Genomic DNA, 16,313 nt, shown 5'->3' with positions numbered 1-16,313 from the left:
TTCTGAAAACCTCTACAAATCTTCACCTTCGCCTCAACAAGATAATGATCAGGCATCTCTCCAGTTGCACCTCTCAGCACATTAACACCCAAAAGTCTCTCTTTCACGCACTTATCAATTAACACGTAATCCAATAACGCTCTCTGGCCATCTCTCCTACTTACATAGGTACATTTATGTACATTTATTATTTATTTATTTTGCTTTGTCGCCGTCTCCCACATCAGCGAGGTAGCGCAAGGAAACAGATGAAAGAATGGCCCAACCCACCCACAGACATATGTTTATACATACACGTATACACACGCAAATATACATACCTATACATCTCAATGTACACATATATATACACACACAGACATATACATATATATACATGTACATAATTCATACTGTCTGCCTTTATCTATTCCCATTGCCATCTTGCCACACATGGAATAACAACTCCCTCCCCCTCCCTCATGTGTGCGAGGTAGCGCTAGAAAAAGACAACAAAGGCCCCATTCGTTCACACTCAGTCTCTAGCTGTCATGTAATAATACTTATGTATATCTCTCTTTTTAAACCAGGTAGTCTTTCATGCACTTATCAATTAACACGTAATCCAATAACGCTCTCTGGCCATCTCTCCTACTTACATACGTATACTTACATATATCTCTCTTTTTAAACCAGATATTCCCAATCACCAGTCCTTTTTCAGCACACAAATCTACAAGCTCTTCACCATTTCCATTTACAACACTGAACACCCCATGTGCACCAATTATTCCCTCAACTGCCACATTACTCACCTTTGCATTCAAATCACCCATCACTATAACTCAGTCTCGTGCATCAAAACTGCTAATGCACTCACTCAGCTGCTCCCAAAACACTTGCCTCTCATGATCTTTCTTCTTATGCCCAGGTGCATAGGCACCAATAATCACCCATCTCTATCACATACTCCCACAACTCCTGTTTCAGTAGTGCTACTCCTTCCCTTGCTCTAGTCCTCTCACCAACCCCTGACTTTACTCCCAAGACATTCCCAAACCACTCTTCCCCTTTACCCTTGAGCTTTGTTCCACTCAAGAGCCAAAACGTCCAGGTTCCTTTCCTCAAACATACTATCCCTCCTTTTTTCTCATCTTGGTTACATCAACATACATTTAGACACCCCAATCTGAGCCTTCGAGGAGGATGAGCACTCCCAGCATGACTCCTTCTGTTTCCCCTCTTAGAAAATGAAATACAAAGAGGGGAGGGTTTCTAGCCCCCCACACTTCATTCCCTGTAGTAACCTTCTACAACATGCGGGGAATGCGTGGGACGTATTCTTTCTCCCGTCCCTTATAATTATCAATTCTGTATTAGTGTGAAAGCATTTGCATACATTTTCTAAAAGTTATGGATTTTTATGTATCTCCACCATCTTACAGTGATAGTCAAAAGTATTGTATTCATCAATTGTATATCTGTCAGTGATGAAAAAATAAAGTTAGAACAGAAGAGGAAATGAAAAGCAGAGAACTTTGTGATACAGCAATCATTATTGTTACTATCTTCAGCCAACTTCATTCCAAAAGACTGCTTAAAAGCAAGTTTTCTTATCAAAGTCTTGTTACATGTACATGATATATCCACTGGTAAAATAAATTGATTACTAATTATTGTACCTTAAAAAAAAATTATGCTCATTTTGTTGCCAAAATTGAACTTGGGTAAACAAAAAACCTAAGAATGCTTACGTAAAGACTTCATGCCAATACTCCTTTACAAAGTTGACTTCATGGAAGGGAATATCTAATCTACGACACACCCACTCTGCATCTTCTGCTTCAGCATCTGTGGTGCAATGGCCTTTTTCATCTTTTTCATCCCAGTTTCGCATAAATACACCAATAACTTCATAACCTGAAAAGTGTGGAACAATTTAGCACCAACATCAACACATATGGTTTTATCAAAAGTCATAAACTTCTTGATAATTTTCCATTAAATTTTTTTTCAGTGGAATATAGTTGTATCTTTATAATGCTTCCACAGACATACCTTCACCTTCATCAAATGCATTTTGGTATTAGTATAAAACATTAGTAAACATAAAGGAGCATACATACCAATGTAGGAATATTATCTGACATAGTACAGTTCCAATGATATTCATATTACCATGCAGTACTCTTCAATCATATCATTTGTGATCTCAGTTTTTGAACAAATGGCTAACTAAATGCAAACTAAAACTTTGTGTGGAACACCAAATTCAAACTGATGGTAAAAATAACATTATAAACCAACAATATACATTGATGTCTCAAAACTTACTAGTTTCTGGCTAAGCAGTTGCTTAAATATGAATTTTGCCATATTATCAGTTCCATTACTAATATTGCCAAGGGGACCTGATAATGAAACTAATATACTAAAAAAACCTTTACACTCTCAGTCAATACCCTCCCATTAATTTTCCCGGGAAAACCAACAAGCGTTTTTCCTTTTTAAATTTTAAAAACTCACCTTACCCCCCCTTTTCTTTTACAATGGAATATGCATCTTCCCCCAATCCTCATGCACCCCACCATGATATATATACACTAAAATCCTTGACAAATAAACAAAACAAGTCCCCCCTTTTTTAAAAGTTTCCCCTGCAAAATCATCCAAACCTGCCTTTTGCGGCTTTCATCTTCCTTAAAACTTTTTAATTTTTTTTTTTTTTTCCCCCCCCCTTTTTTTTTTAAAAAAATTTTTCCCCTTTTTTGGGGGTCCCCCCCCCCTTTTAAACCTTTCCCCTTTTTTTCCCCCCCAAAAACCCTTTTTAAAATTTAAAATTTAATTTTTTTTTTTTTTTTTTTCCCCCCCCCCCAAAAAAAAGGTTTTTCCTAAAACCCTAAAATTTAAAAACCCAAAAAAAATTTTTTTTTTTCCCCCCCTTTTTAAAATTTTTTTTCCCCCTTTTTTTTCCCCAAAAAAAAACCTTCCATCATTCCCCCCAATTTCTAAAACCCCAATTTTTTCCCCAGTTCACTTCCCACCCCCCTAAATCACAACCCCCCAAAATTTTCCAAATAACTCAAACAAAAACCTTTTTTCCCCAAACCAACCCCCAATTTTGACAACATTTCAATTCCCAAATTAAACATCACCAAACCCCAACAACAAAAAATAACCTTTCCAAAACCGCAAAAAACCCCCCATAAAACCCCAATTAAATTCCCTAAAACCAAACCCAAACCCAACCCCACTTTTCCCTTTTACCCGAAAACCTTTCCCCCTTTTCCCCAAAAAATTTCCAAAATTCCACCTTTCCCCCTTAAACCAAAACCCCCTTTCTCCCTCAACAAACCATTAAACCCTTCAAAAACCCAATCCTTTCTCCCCACATCCCCAAAATTTTAAATAAAAACCCCCCATTTCCCCAAAACCCAGGCCCCCTTTCAAATTTTTTAACTTTTCCCTTTTTTTTCTTCCCCAAAAAATAACTCTCACCCCAACTCTCATTTGCCCTTTTTTTCACCTCTTGCACCTTTCTCTTGACCTCCTGCTGCTTTCTTTTATACATCTCCCAGTCATTTCCACTACTTCCCTGCAAACATTGTCCAAATGCCTCTCTCATCTCTTTCACTAACAGCCTTACTTCTTCATCCCACCACTCACTACCCTTTCTAATCTGCCCACCTTCCACCTTTCTCATGCCCCATGCATCTCTTTTGCGCAAGCTATCACTGCTTCCCTAAATGAATACCATTTCTCCCTCACTCCCCTCACATCATTTGCCCTCACCTTTTATCATTCTACACTCAATCTCTCCTGGTACTTCCTCACACAAGTTTCCTTTCCAAGCTCACTTATTCTCATCACTCTCTTCTCCCCAACATTCTTCTTCACTGAAAACCTCTACAAATCTTTGCCTCCACAAGATCAGGCATAATAATTATACATTATCGCTGTTTCCCACGTCATCAAGGTAGTTCCAGGAAACAGAAGAATGGCCCATCCACTCATATATATACACACACACACACACACACATATATATATATTCATTATACTTTGTCACTGTCTCCCGCGTTAGCGAGGTAGCACAAGGAAACAGACGAAAGAATGGCCCAACCCACCTACATACACATGTATATACATACACGTCCACACACACAAATATACATACCTATACATCCCAACATATACATATATATACACACACAGACATATAAATATATACACATGTACATAATTCATACTGTCTACCCTTATTCATTCCCGTTATAACCCCGCCACACATGAAATGACAACCCCCTCCTCCCAAAATGTGCATGAGGTAGTGCTAGGAAAAGACAACAAAGGCCACATTCATTCACACTCAGTCTCTAGCTGTCATGTATAATGCACCGAAACCACAGCTCCCTTTCCACATCCAAGCCCCACAAAACTTTCCATGGTTTACCACAGATGCTTCACATGCCCTGGTCCAATCCATGGACAGCATGTCGACTCCAGTATACATCGTTCCAATTCACTCTATGCCTTGCACGCCTTTCACCCACCTACATGTTCAGGCCCTGATCACTCAGAGTCTTTTTCACTCCTTTCCACCTCCAATTTGGTCTCCCACTTCTAATTCCCTCCACCTCTGACACATATATCCTCTTTGTCAATCTTTCCTCACTCATTCTCTCCATGTGACCAAACCATTTCAAAACACCCTCTTCTGCTCTCTCAACCACACTCTTTTTATTGCCACACATCTCTCTTCCCCTATTATTACTTACTCAATCAAACCATCTCACACCACATATTGTCCTCAAACATCTCATTTCCAGCACATCGACCCTCCTCCTCTCAACTCTATCTATAGCCCATGCCTCGCAACCACATAACTTTGTTGGAACCACTATTCCTTCAAAAATACCCATTTTTGCACACACGCTATTGTATGATATTCCAAACATATTTGTGACAACCTGATGATACTGAGAGTGAGGCTGATGAATAATATTGTGGGTGAGGTTCAAGGTGAGATTGCGCATGAGTCAGAAGGTGTGGTTATGGTGAAAATCAGCCTGCTTTACTGTCTACTATGATTTTCCTGTGGAACAGCGCTGTCCTGTGAGATGTCCCCAAAGAAGATGGTGTGAGATGTCCTCAACGGCTATGGCAAAAATTTTTGAGGTTGAAGTTAACAATAAAGGTGTGGTTGGGTTGGGATTTTGAAGTTATGTCACAGGAAGCAGTCGTCTGGATTTCTCTATCTGTATTCTTTCCTTTGAGACAGTTTGGTGAGGTTGACATATAATGTTATGGGTGAGGTTGTGCATAAGTGTGAAAGTTTGTTTTGGTCACGGTAAAGATTGGCCTGAAGTGCTGTTCTCCAGCACTGACCTTAGAAGCAACACTGCCCTGTGGGGCGATTGTCGTCAGGGATGCCGGGAGCAACTGTTGGGGTTGAGATTGAGATCAATAGGATGGTTTTGAGCGAGTTTAAATGTTGTTATGGTGAACTGTGTTCTGGATTTCTTTCTCTGCACCTATTCCTTTGTGGTAACTTGGTGATTGAGTGAGACTGAAGGTACGGTTGATGTACAGTATTGTGGGTGAGGTTCAAGCTTAGAATATGCATGATTATGAAAGTTTGATTACTCCGAGGACTGGCTTGGTTTGCTGTTTCTAAAACTGTCCTGTGGGACGCCCATAGCATGTGCCAATAACTGTCAGCACCAGAAAAAAGAGAAATACACTAGATCACCAGATTTAATAATGCCTTCAACTAGAAGAGGATCTGTATGCATCTAAACAGTTCGTCACAACCTTAACAGGGCTTTTCGAGAGTTGCAATCAGAGGCAGACGGAACCACTTTACTAACTCATCAAACCATCAGTCACCTCATTTCTGACATTAAATCTGTTGAGCACCATCACAAATTTTCTCCTAAAATCCTGCTATCATTCAACTGTTAGGGCCAGAGGGCAAACAAAACCTTTTCTTTTGAGCAGAAGAGCAGAAACGGCACTGTCCACTCCACCGGATATCCCCAGAACTACGCGTGGAAACCGTTTTGTTACGCCGGCCATTTCTAATCCTTCGTTTTGTCTATATTAATATCATCTACTTGAGAAAGCTTCAGATGTTATATAATTACTTCACATCGTCTCAACAACGTGACTACTTTTTCCCTAGCCAGAAAAGGATAGAGGTAATGAAGATTAAAGATACTAGGCCTAACTGATTTATTTTACGCAAAAATCCAAATATTTTACATATTTCAGAGGATTTATCATAGTAATTATAAAAGGAGAGAGGATATAAGCCAAGTAAAAGGATCTCAGAGCCAATGACATGACTCTGCTGCCCTTACTTCAGCTATATGTTTCATGTATTGTTTTTGTCATTTTGTATTTCATTAGACAATAGTATGAATACCAGATAGAATCTACCAGTTTACAGGGATGATTGCCCAATTGAACTAGGAGTTCAAGCACTATTTTTGTCGGGAATTAGTTTGTTACTGATGTGTTCAAGAGACTTTGTATATGCTACCAAAGCACATTGATTTTTTAAAGTGCGAAACGAAAAGGAAAGCTAGTTTGCTTGGTAATTCCAAGGTATTTCATATCATGCTCTGTCTTGAATTACGATGCGTTTGCGTTAATTTTCTCGTTTTTGTCAATGATTCTATTCATATTGTATGTTAATAATATGTATTAGTTTGGTAATTATATTGCAAAAGGACGAAAATAAATATATATTTTGGCTGTTCTCCAGTTGTGGCTGAGGAAAATATCACAAACAATTATTTTAGAATATTTATGTCGCCTCTTTTCGCGCAACAGCTCGTTTTCCCTTACCATGTGTCTATCATGTTCTGAAACGAAAGAGATACTTTATAACTCTTGCAAATGAATACTTACGGATCCTTTTCTGACTTAAGATTTTCTCTATTGATTTTCCAGTAAATAATATGCGAAAAGACTGCCCCGTAATCAACGTAGCACAAAATCCGAAAAGTTACATTACACAGCGTATTTACACGAGCAGTAGTAATAAAAATCACAATCACAATGGTAAAAATAATACTGTGTACGGAAAACAAAAATTTTATCTTTGCTACAGAAATTTTGCTACATTAAACGTGAAAACATTTCAGTAGTACTCTCTCTCCCATGTTATAAGTCATCGCAGTTATGAGGTACAGAATGTCCGCTAATATGGCCATAGTTTCAACATTTCCTATCATCCTACAGGATGGTCAGACCAAGCTCCCAGGCACAGTGGTAGTCCAGAAGACAGAGTGTGACGCGCTGGTAGTCTTGCGAAAGTGTTGACAGGTATTCATTTACTGGCTAATACTAGATACCAGGCGGGCGTAGGAGAAAAGTTGCTGTCGTGTAGTGTTGGTAGTCATTTAATGGCTAATACCAAATACCAGGAGGATGTAGGAGAAAAGTTAGAGTTGTGGTGTTCAAGCACAGGACGCTTCCATCCGAACTTCAACTTCGATTCATGTGGTTGAATTGAAATATTTATTGACATATATTTTTCTTTTTTTTTTTTTTTACTTTGTCGCGGTCTCCCGCGTTTGCGAGGTAGCGCAAGGAAACAGACGAAAGAAATGGCCCAACCCCCCCCCCCCCATACACAAACATATACATACGTCCACACACGCAAATATACACACCTACACAGCTTTCCATGGTTTACCCCAAGACGCTTCACATGCCTTGATTCAATCCACTGACAGCACGTCAACCCCGGTATACCACATCGCTCCAATTCACTCTATTCCTTGCCCTCCTTTCACCCTCCTGCATGTTCAGGCCCCGATCACGCAAAATCTTTTTCACTCCATCTTTCCACCTCCAATTTGGTCTCCCTCTTCTCCTCGTTCCCTCCACCTCCGACACATATATCCTCTTGGTCAATCTTTCCTCACTCATTCTCTCCATGTGCCCAAACCACTTCAAAACACCCTCTTCTGCTCTCTCAACCACGCTCTTTTTATTTCCACACATCTCTCTTACCCTTACGTTACTCACTCGATCAAACCACCTCACACCACACATTGTCCTCAAACATCTCATTTCCAGCACATCCATCCTCCTGCGCACTACTCTATCCATAGCCCACGCCTCGCAACCATACAACATTGTTGGAACCACTATTCCTTCAAACATACCCATTTTTGCTTTCCGAGATAATGTTCTCGACTTCCACACATTCTTCAAGGCCCCCAGAATTTTCGCCCCCTCCTCCACCCTATGATCCACTTCCGCTTCCATGGTTCCATCCGCTGCCAGATCCACTCCCAGATATCTAAAACACTTCACTTCCTCCAGTTTTTCTCCATTCAAACTCACCTCCCAATTGACTTGACCCTCAACCCTACTGTACCTAATAACCTTGCTCTTATTCACATTTACTCTTAACTTTCTTCTTCCACACACTTTACCAAACTCAGTCACCAGCTTCTGCAGTTTCTCACATGAATCAGCCACCAGCGCTGTATCATCAGCGAACAACAACTGACTCACTTCCCAAGCTCTCTCATCCCCAACAGACTTCATACTTGCCCCTCTTTCCAAAACTCTTGCATTTACCTCCCTAACAACCCCATCCATAAACAAATTAAACAACCATGGAGACATCACACACACCTGCCGCAAACCTACATTCACTGAGAACCGATCACTTTCCTCTCTTCCTACACGTACACATGCCTTACATCCTCGATGAAAACTTTTCACTGCATCTAACAACTTTCCTCCCACACCATATATTCTTAATACCTTCCACAGAGCATCTCTATCAACTCTATCATATGCCTTCTCCAGATCCATAAATGCTACATACAAATCCATTTGCTTTTCTAAGTATTTCTCACATACATTCTTCAAAGCAAACACCTGATCCACACATCCTCTACCACTTCTCAAACCACACTGCTCTTCCCCAATCTGATGCTCTGTACATGCCTTCACCCTCTCAATCAATACCCTCCCATATAATTTACCAGGAATACTCAACAAACTTATACCTCTGTAATTTGAGCACTCACTCTTATCCCCTTTGCCTTTGTACAATGGCACTATGCACGCATTCCGCCAATCCTCAGGCACCTCACCATGAGTCATACATACATTAAATAACCTTACCAACCAGTCAACAATACAGTCACCCCCTTTTTTAATAAATTCCACTGCAATACCATCCAAACCTGCTGCCTTGCCGGCTTTCATCTTCCGCAAAGCTTTCACTACCTCTTCTCTGTTTACCAAATCATTTTCCCTAACCCTCTCACTTTGCACACCACCTCAACCAAAACACCCTATATCTGCCACTCTATCATCAAACACATTCAACAAACCTTCAAAATACTCACTCCATCTCCTTCTCACATCACCACTACTTGTTATCACCTCCCCATTTGCGCCCTTCACTGAAGTTCCCATTTGCTCCCTTGTCTTACGCACTTTATTTACCTCCTTCCAGAACATCTTTTTATTCTCCCTAAAATTTAATGATACTCTCTCACCCCAACTCTCATTTGCCCTTTTTTTCACCTCTTGCACCTTTCTCTTGACCTCCTGTCTCTTTCTTTTATACATCTCCCACTCAATTGCATTTTTTCCCTGCAAAAATCGTCCAAATGCCTCTCTCTTCTCTTTCACTAATACTCTTACTTCTTCATTCCACCACTCACTACCCTTTCTAATCAACCCACCTCCCACTCATCTCATGCTACAAGCATCTTTTGCGCAATCCATCACTGATTCCCTAAATACATCCCATTCCTCCCCCACTCCCCTTACTTCCATTGTTCTCACCTTTTTCCATTCTGTACTCAGTCTCTCCTGGTACTTCCTCACACAGGTCTCCTTCCCAAGCTCACTTACTCTCACCACCCTCTTCACCCCAACATTCACTCTTCTTTTCTGAAAACCCATACAAATCTTCACCTTTGCCTCCACAAGATAATGATCAGACATCCCTCCAGTTGCACCTCTCAGCACATTAACATCCAAAAGTCTCTCTTTCGCACGCCTGTCAATTAACACGTAATCCAATAACGCTCTCTGGCCATCTCTCCTACTTACATAAGTATACTTATGTATATCTCGCTTTTTAAACCAGGTATTCCCAATCATCAGTCCTTTTTCAGCACATAAATCTACAAGCTCTTCACCATTTCCATTTACAACACTGAACACCCCATGTATACCAATTATTCCCTCAACTGTCACATTACTCACCTTTGCATTCAAGTCACCCAACACTATAACCCGGTCTCGTGCTTCAAAACCACTAACACACTCATTCAGCTGCTCCCAAAACACTTGACATATATATACATCAAAAGGACGGGGTCGTACTCCCCTCCTCATCATCCCCCAGTGGGATTTACAAAGTATGTACGAAAATCATAGCTTTTGTGAAAATATGTACAGTGCACAAAACAAACAGTGGCCCTCTTTTTAAATAATCCAATGAACTCATTACAAGGGTGTTACAACCTTGGTGCAAAGTTTTTGTAATGTGCAAGAATCTTATTAATCACACCATTATTGATCATCCAACAAACTTTATCTTTCAAATTACCAGTTTCATTTTTTCTGTACGGCCGATTTTTTTTTTCACAACCTAATACATAATGTTCTAATGTATGTCCATCTTTCATTTGGCAAAGTTGACAGGGTCAACCATTCCCTCCACTTAACTGCCAATAATATTTATATCCCAGTTTGTCTCATTAACACATTATCCCTAGATGTAAGGTTTGCCCCATTAGTTACATTTGTGTTATTTAACACATATAGATAATGTAGTCTCACTTTGTTCAACATTTACAACTATACTTACATTTTCCCATTCGTCTCTTTTCATTTCATTCTTTATCATTCCTACATCATTCCTATACTCTTATAACTAACAATATCTATGTACATCTTTTCTGTAGCTTTCCTGGCCAACCTATCAGCCACTTCATTAAAACGAATCTCTCCATGTGATGGAATCAATATAAACTGTACATCACATTTCATCTATTGCAATCCTATAACCAGACGTTTACAAATGTTAACATGGTAGTTACATGCTTGCTTACTCTGCAAGGCCTTCAGTGCATTTTTACTGTCTACAAAGGATTACGTATCCTTACATTTCTCTATAGCAATCTGAAGACCCCTCACAAATTGCATGTAACTCAGCCAGAGTGGATAAGGTGTTATCACTAACACTTTTAATAATGGTTTCATCTGCGAAACATCCATTACTGAAAAATTCCCTAATAAAAACACCAATATCCCGCTCGGTCGTAATGCAAGACTGATCCATCACAATCTATATGTGCAGAATTACGTTTGGGAAAGCTAAATATTTTCTCCAAAAAAAATCACTCCGTAAGTACTGGGATGGCAATCAGCTTTTCTCCACTCAAGCTGTGAGATATCTACGGCAATACACCCATCTTGCCATGGTCTAAACCTCTGTAAGTCGGTAAGGAAACACAATGTATATCAATTCCATACTCCCCTCATACAAAGTCCTTACATACTTGAACACATTACTAAGATTTCTTCTTACACTCAAATACATCACTGCACGAGACAATCTGTCACTACATTTCTCCTAGTGTATATGAGAGTAGCAGCTACAGCCAGTTCCTTTATCCAATGTTCAGTACTTGGTAAAGTTAATTCCATTCTCAGTGTTTCATTGACAACCTAACACTATTCTCAGGACCTCATTTTGTATGACTTCGAGTTTGTAAATATCTTTCTTACTGTACGTAATGAGAATAGGTGTTGCATAATCAGTAACTGATCGTACTATGGTGATGTACACCATCCTTAAAACCGGGATGCCAACGCCATTTCCACCCTATGCTAAAGCTCTCAGTGGTCATAAACGCCCTTTGCCTGCAGTCTCCAGATACTGTATCTTCCGTACGATCCTGCTGCCGTGTACCCAATGTTCATACCAAGATATTTATAACCAACTTTTTCTAACCTTCTTCCATTTAAGAATAAATCCCCCTGTTTCAAATTCTTAATTTGATAGTTTTCTCATCATTTACAATACCCATTCCACAGCAAAGTATGCTCAAAGCGTCTTAAGTCTGTTGCATGTTACTCATACCTTTTCACTGTAACAGGATATCATCATTATATGACCTGAATATCTCTCGGAAATTCATGCCGAGCTATTATATTCATTAGTATATGAAAATGAGTAGGGCTAAGGACACCTCCCTGTGGAGTTCCCAACTCCATGTCTCTCTCTTCTGAAAGCAAACTCTATCCTTTGTTACTTAAATAATCGTCAGTCCATTTCAGCAACTTCCCGGAAACACCCAAGTTAACAAGTTCTAGTTAAACTTCTTTATTTGCTCTATCAAATGCTTTTAAATCTTTTAAATCTTAAATCGAGAAATGTTCTACATATAGCCTCGCTATTACTCAAACTCATGACACAAATAGTAGTGCTTTACCCTTGTTTAAACCCATGTAATCTAACAATGATGAGAGAATTATAATTAGGCAAGAAGACGTGCAGAAGTCCCTGCAGAAAATACGAGCAGGTAAAGCTACAGAGCCTGACGGGATGCCTGCAAGGGTACTTAAACGCTGTGCTAAACAACTGACACCTGCACTGACCACATTATTTCAGGACTCAATAGATCAGGGAGTGGTGCCTTATAAATGGAAAGAATCGGAAGTGAAACCTATTGCAAAAATTAACTGTCCGAAAGATCCCAAAGATTTTAGACCTGTAGTATTGACATCTAACATTATGAAATGTTTAGAAAGTATATTGAAAAACTACATCTGTGAAAGAACAAATAATTTAAAAGACCCTATGCAGTTTGCTTATTGCTATAATAGGAGTGTACAGGATGCAACACTTACATTATTAAATGATGTTAACGAGCACTTAGATAAGACTAAATCACAAATTAGAGCACTATTCATCGATTTTAGTTCAGCATTTAACACAATGCAACCTCATATTTTGCTTAATAAAATGTTACAGATGAGTGTAAATAGAAACATCTTAAAATGGATTTTTAGCTTTCTAACGCAGAGACCTCAATATACCAATGTAAATAATGTCAAGTCTAATGTGGTAGTTACCAACACAGGACCCCCCAAGGTTGTGTTTTGTCCCCTGTTCTCTTTACCTTCTACACAGATGATTGTAGGAGTGGAACTGATGATTGTACTATTATAAAATATGCCGACGATACAGTTATCCTAGGAAAAGTTATTTTATTTATTTCATTTATTTTGCTTTGTCGCTGTCTCCCGCGTTAGCGAGGTAGCGCAAGGAAACAGACGAAAGAATGGCCCAACCCGCCCACATACACATGTATATACATACACGTCCACACACGCAAATATACATACCTATACATCTCAATGTACACATATATATACACACACAGACATATACACATATACACATGTACGCAATTCATACTGTCTGCCTTTATTTGTTCCCATCGCCACCTCGAAACACATGGAATAACAACCCTCATGTGTGCGAGGTAGCGCTAGGAAAAGACATCAAAGGCCCCATTCGTTCACACTCAGTCTCTAGCTGTCATCTAATAATGCACCGAAACCACAGCTCCCTTTCCACATCCAGGCCCCACAGAACTTTCCATGGTTTACCCCAGACGCTTCACATGCCCTGGTTCAATCCATTGACAGCACGTCGACCCCGGTATACCACATCGTTCCAATTCACTCTATTCCTTGCACGCCTTTCACCCTCCTGCATGTTCAGGCCCCGATCACTCAAAATCTTTTTCACTCCATCTTTCCACCTCCAATTTCGTCTCCCACTTCTCCTCGTTCCCTCCACCTCTGACACAAATATCCTCTTGGTCAATCTTTCCTCACTCATTCTCACCATGTGACCAAACCATTTCAAAACACCCTCTTCTGCTCTCTTAACCACACTCTTTTTATTTCCACACATCTTTCTTACCCTTACATTACTTACTCGATCAAACCACCTCACACCACATATTGTCCTCAAACATCTCATTTCCAGCACATCCACCCTCCTGAGCACAACTCTATCCATAGCCCACGCCTCGCAACCATACAACATTATTGGAACCACTATTCCTTCAAACATACCCATTTTTGCTTTCCGAGATAATGTTCTCGACTTACAAACATTCTTCAAGGCTCCCAGAATTTTCGCCCCCTCCCCAACCCTATGATTCATTTCCGCTTCCATGGATTCCATGCCAGATTCACTACCAGATATCTAAAACACTTTACTTCCTCCAGTTTTTCTCCATTCAAACTTACCTCCCAATTGACTTGACCCTCAACCCTACTGTACCTAATAACCTTGCTCTTATTCACATTTACTCTTAACTTTCTTCTTTCACACACTCTACCAAACTCAGTCACCAGCTTCTGCAGTTTCTTACATGAATCAGCCACCAACGCTGTATCATCAGCGAACAACAACTGACTCACTTCCCAAGCTCTCTCATCCACAACAGACTGCATACTTGCCCCTCTTTCCAAAACTCTTGCATTCACCTCCCTAACAACCCCATCCATAAACAAATTAAACAACCATGGAGACATCACACACCCCTGCTGCAAACCTACATTCACTGAGAACCAATCACTTTCTTCCTACCCGTACACATGCCTTACATCCTCGATAAAAACTTTTCACTGCTTCTAACAACTTGCCTCCCATACCATATAGTCTTAAAACCTTCCACAGAGCATCTCTATCAACTCTATCATATGCCTTCTCCAGATCCATAAATGCTACATACAAATCCATTTGCTTTTCTAAGTATTTCTCACATACATTCTTCAAAGCAAACACCTGATCTACACATCCTCTACCACTTCTGAAACCACACTGCTCTACCCCAATCTGATTCTCTGTACATGCCTTCACCCTCTCAATCAATACCCTCCCATATAATTTACCAGGAATACTCAACAAACTTATACCTCTGTAATTTGAGCACTCACCCTTATCCCCTTTGCCTTTGTACAATGGCACTATGCAAGCATTCCGCCAATCCTCAGGCACCTCACCATGAATCATACATACATTAAATAACCTTACCAACCAGTCAACAATACAGTCACCCCCCTTTTTTTTTTTTTTTTATAAATTACACTGCAATACCATCTAAACCTGCTGCCTTGCCGGCTTTCATCTTCCGTAAAGCTTTTACTACCTCTTCTCTATTTCCCAAATCATTTTCCCTAACCCTCTCACTTTGCACACCACCTCGACCAAAACACCCTATATCTGCCACTCTATCATCAAACACATTCAACAAACCTTCAAATACTCACTCCATCTCCTTCTCACATCACCACTACTTGTTATCACCTCCCCATTAGCCCCTTTCACTGAAGTTCCCATTTGCTCCTTTGTCTTACGCACTTTATTTACCTCCTTCCTGAACATCTTTTTATTCTCCCTGAAATTTAATGATACTCTCTCACCCCAACTCTCATCTGCCCTCTTTTTCACCTCTTGCACCTTTCTCTTGACCTCCTGCCTCTTTCTTTTATACCTCTCCCACTCATTTGTATTTTTTCCCTGCAACAATCGTCCAAATGCCTCTCTCTTCTCTTTCACTAATAATCTTACTTCTTCATCCCACCACTCACTACCTTTTCTAATCAACCCACCTCCCACGCTTCTCATGCCACAAGCATCTTTTGCGCAAGCCATCACTGCTTCCCTAAATACATCCCATTCCTCCCCCACTCCCCTTACCTCCTTTGTTCTCACCTTTTTCCATTCTGTACTCAGTCTCTCTTGGTACTTCCTCACACAAGTCTCCTTCCCAAGCTCACTTACTCTCACCACTCTCTTCACCCCAACATTCTCTCTTCTTTTCTGAAAACCCCCACAAAACTTCACCTTCGCCTCCACAAGATAATGATCAGACATCCCTCCAGTTGCACCTCTCAGCACATTAACATCCAAAAGTCTCTCTTTCGTGCGTCTATCAATTAACACGTAATCCAATAACGCTCTCTGGCCATCTCTTCTACTTACATACGTATACTTATGTATATCTCGCTTTTTAAACCAGGTATTCCCAATCACCAGTCCTTTTTCAGCACAAATCTACAAGCTCTTCACCATTTCCATTTACAACACTGAACACTCCATGTATACCAATTATTCCCTCAACTGCCAAATTACTCACCTTTGCATTCAAATCACCCATCACTATAACCCGGTCACCTGCATCAAAACCACTAACACACTCATTCAGCTGCTCCCAATACACTTGCCTCTCATGATCTTTCTTCTCATGCCC

At 40.1% G+C, this 16,313-nt stretch overlaps 1 protein-coding gene across 2 annotated transcripts in view; it reads right to left on the bottom strand.

Moving 5' to 3' along the window:
• Positions 1-6,759, bottom strand: part of LOC139752797 (mitochondrial tRNA-specific 2-thiouridylase 1) — a 111,230-nt gene extending 104,471 nt beyond the window's left edge. The window contains exons 1-2 of one of the 2 annotated variants that reach the window (XM_071668715.1): positions 5,964-6,759; positions 1,734-1,899 (exon numbers count right to left, since the gene is read on the bottom strand). In XM_071668715.1, the coding sequence (XP_071524816.1) occupies positions 1,734-1,899; positions 5,964-6,057 (260 nt within the window). In that variant the 5' untranslated portion in view covers positions 6,058-6,759. The remainder of the gene's footprint in view (positions 1-1,733; positions 1,900-5,963) is intronic. The other variant, XM_071668714.1, reaches the window with a different exon arrangement.
• Positions 6,760-16,313: the final 9,554 nt, after the last annotated feature.

The sequence above is a fragment of the Panulirus ornatus genome, chromosome 13 (genome assembly GCF_036320965.1).
Source record: "Panulirus ornatus isolate Po-2019 chromosome 13, ASM3632096v1, whole genome shotgun sequence".
Lineage (NCBI taxonomy): Eukaryota > Metazoa > Arthropoda > Malacostraca > Decapoda > Palinuridae > Panulirus > Panulirus ornatus.
Note: the sequence above shows the minus strand (reverse complement) of the source record. Positions and strands in the feature narration are given on the sequence as shown.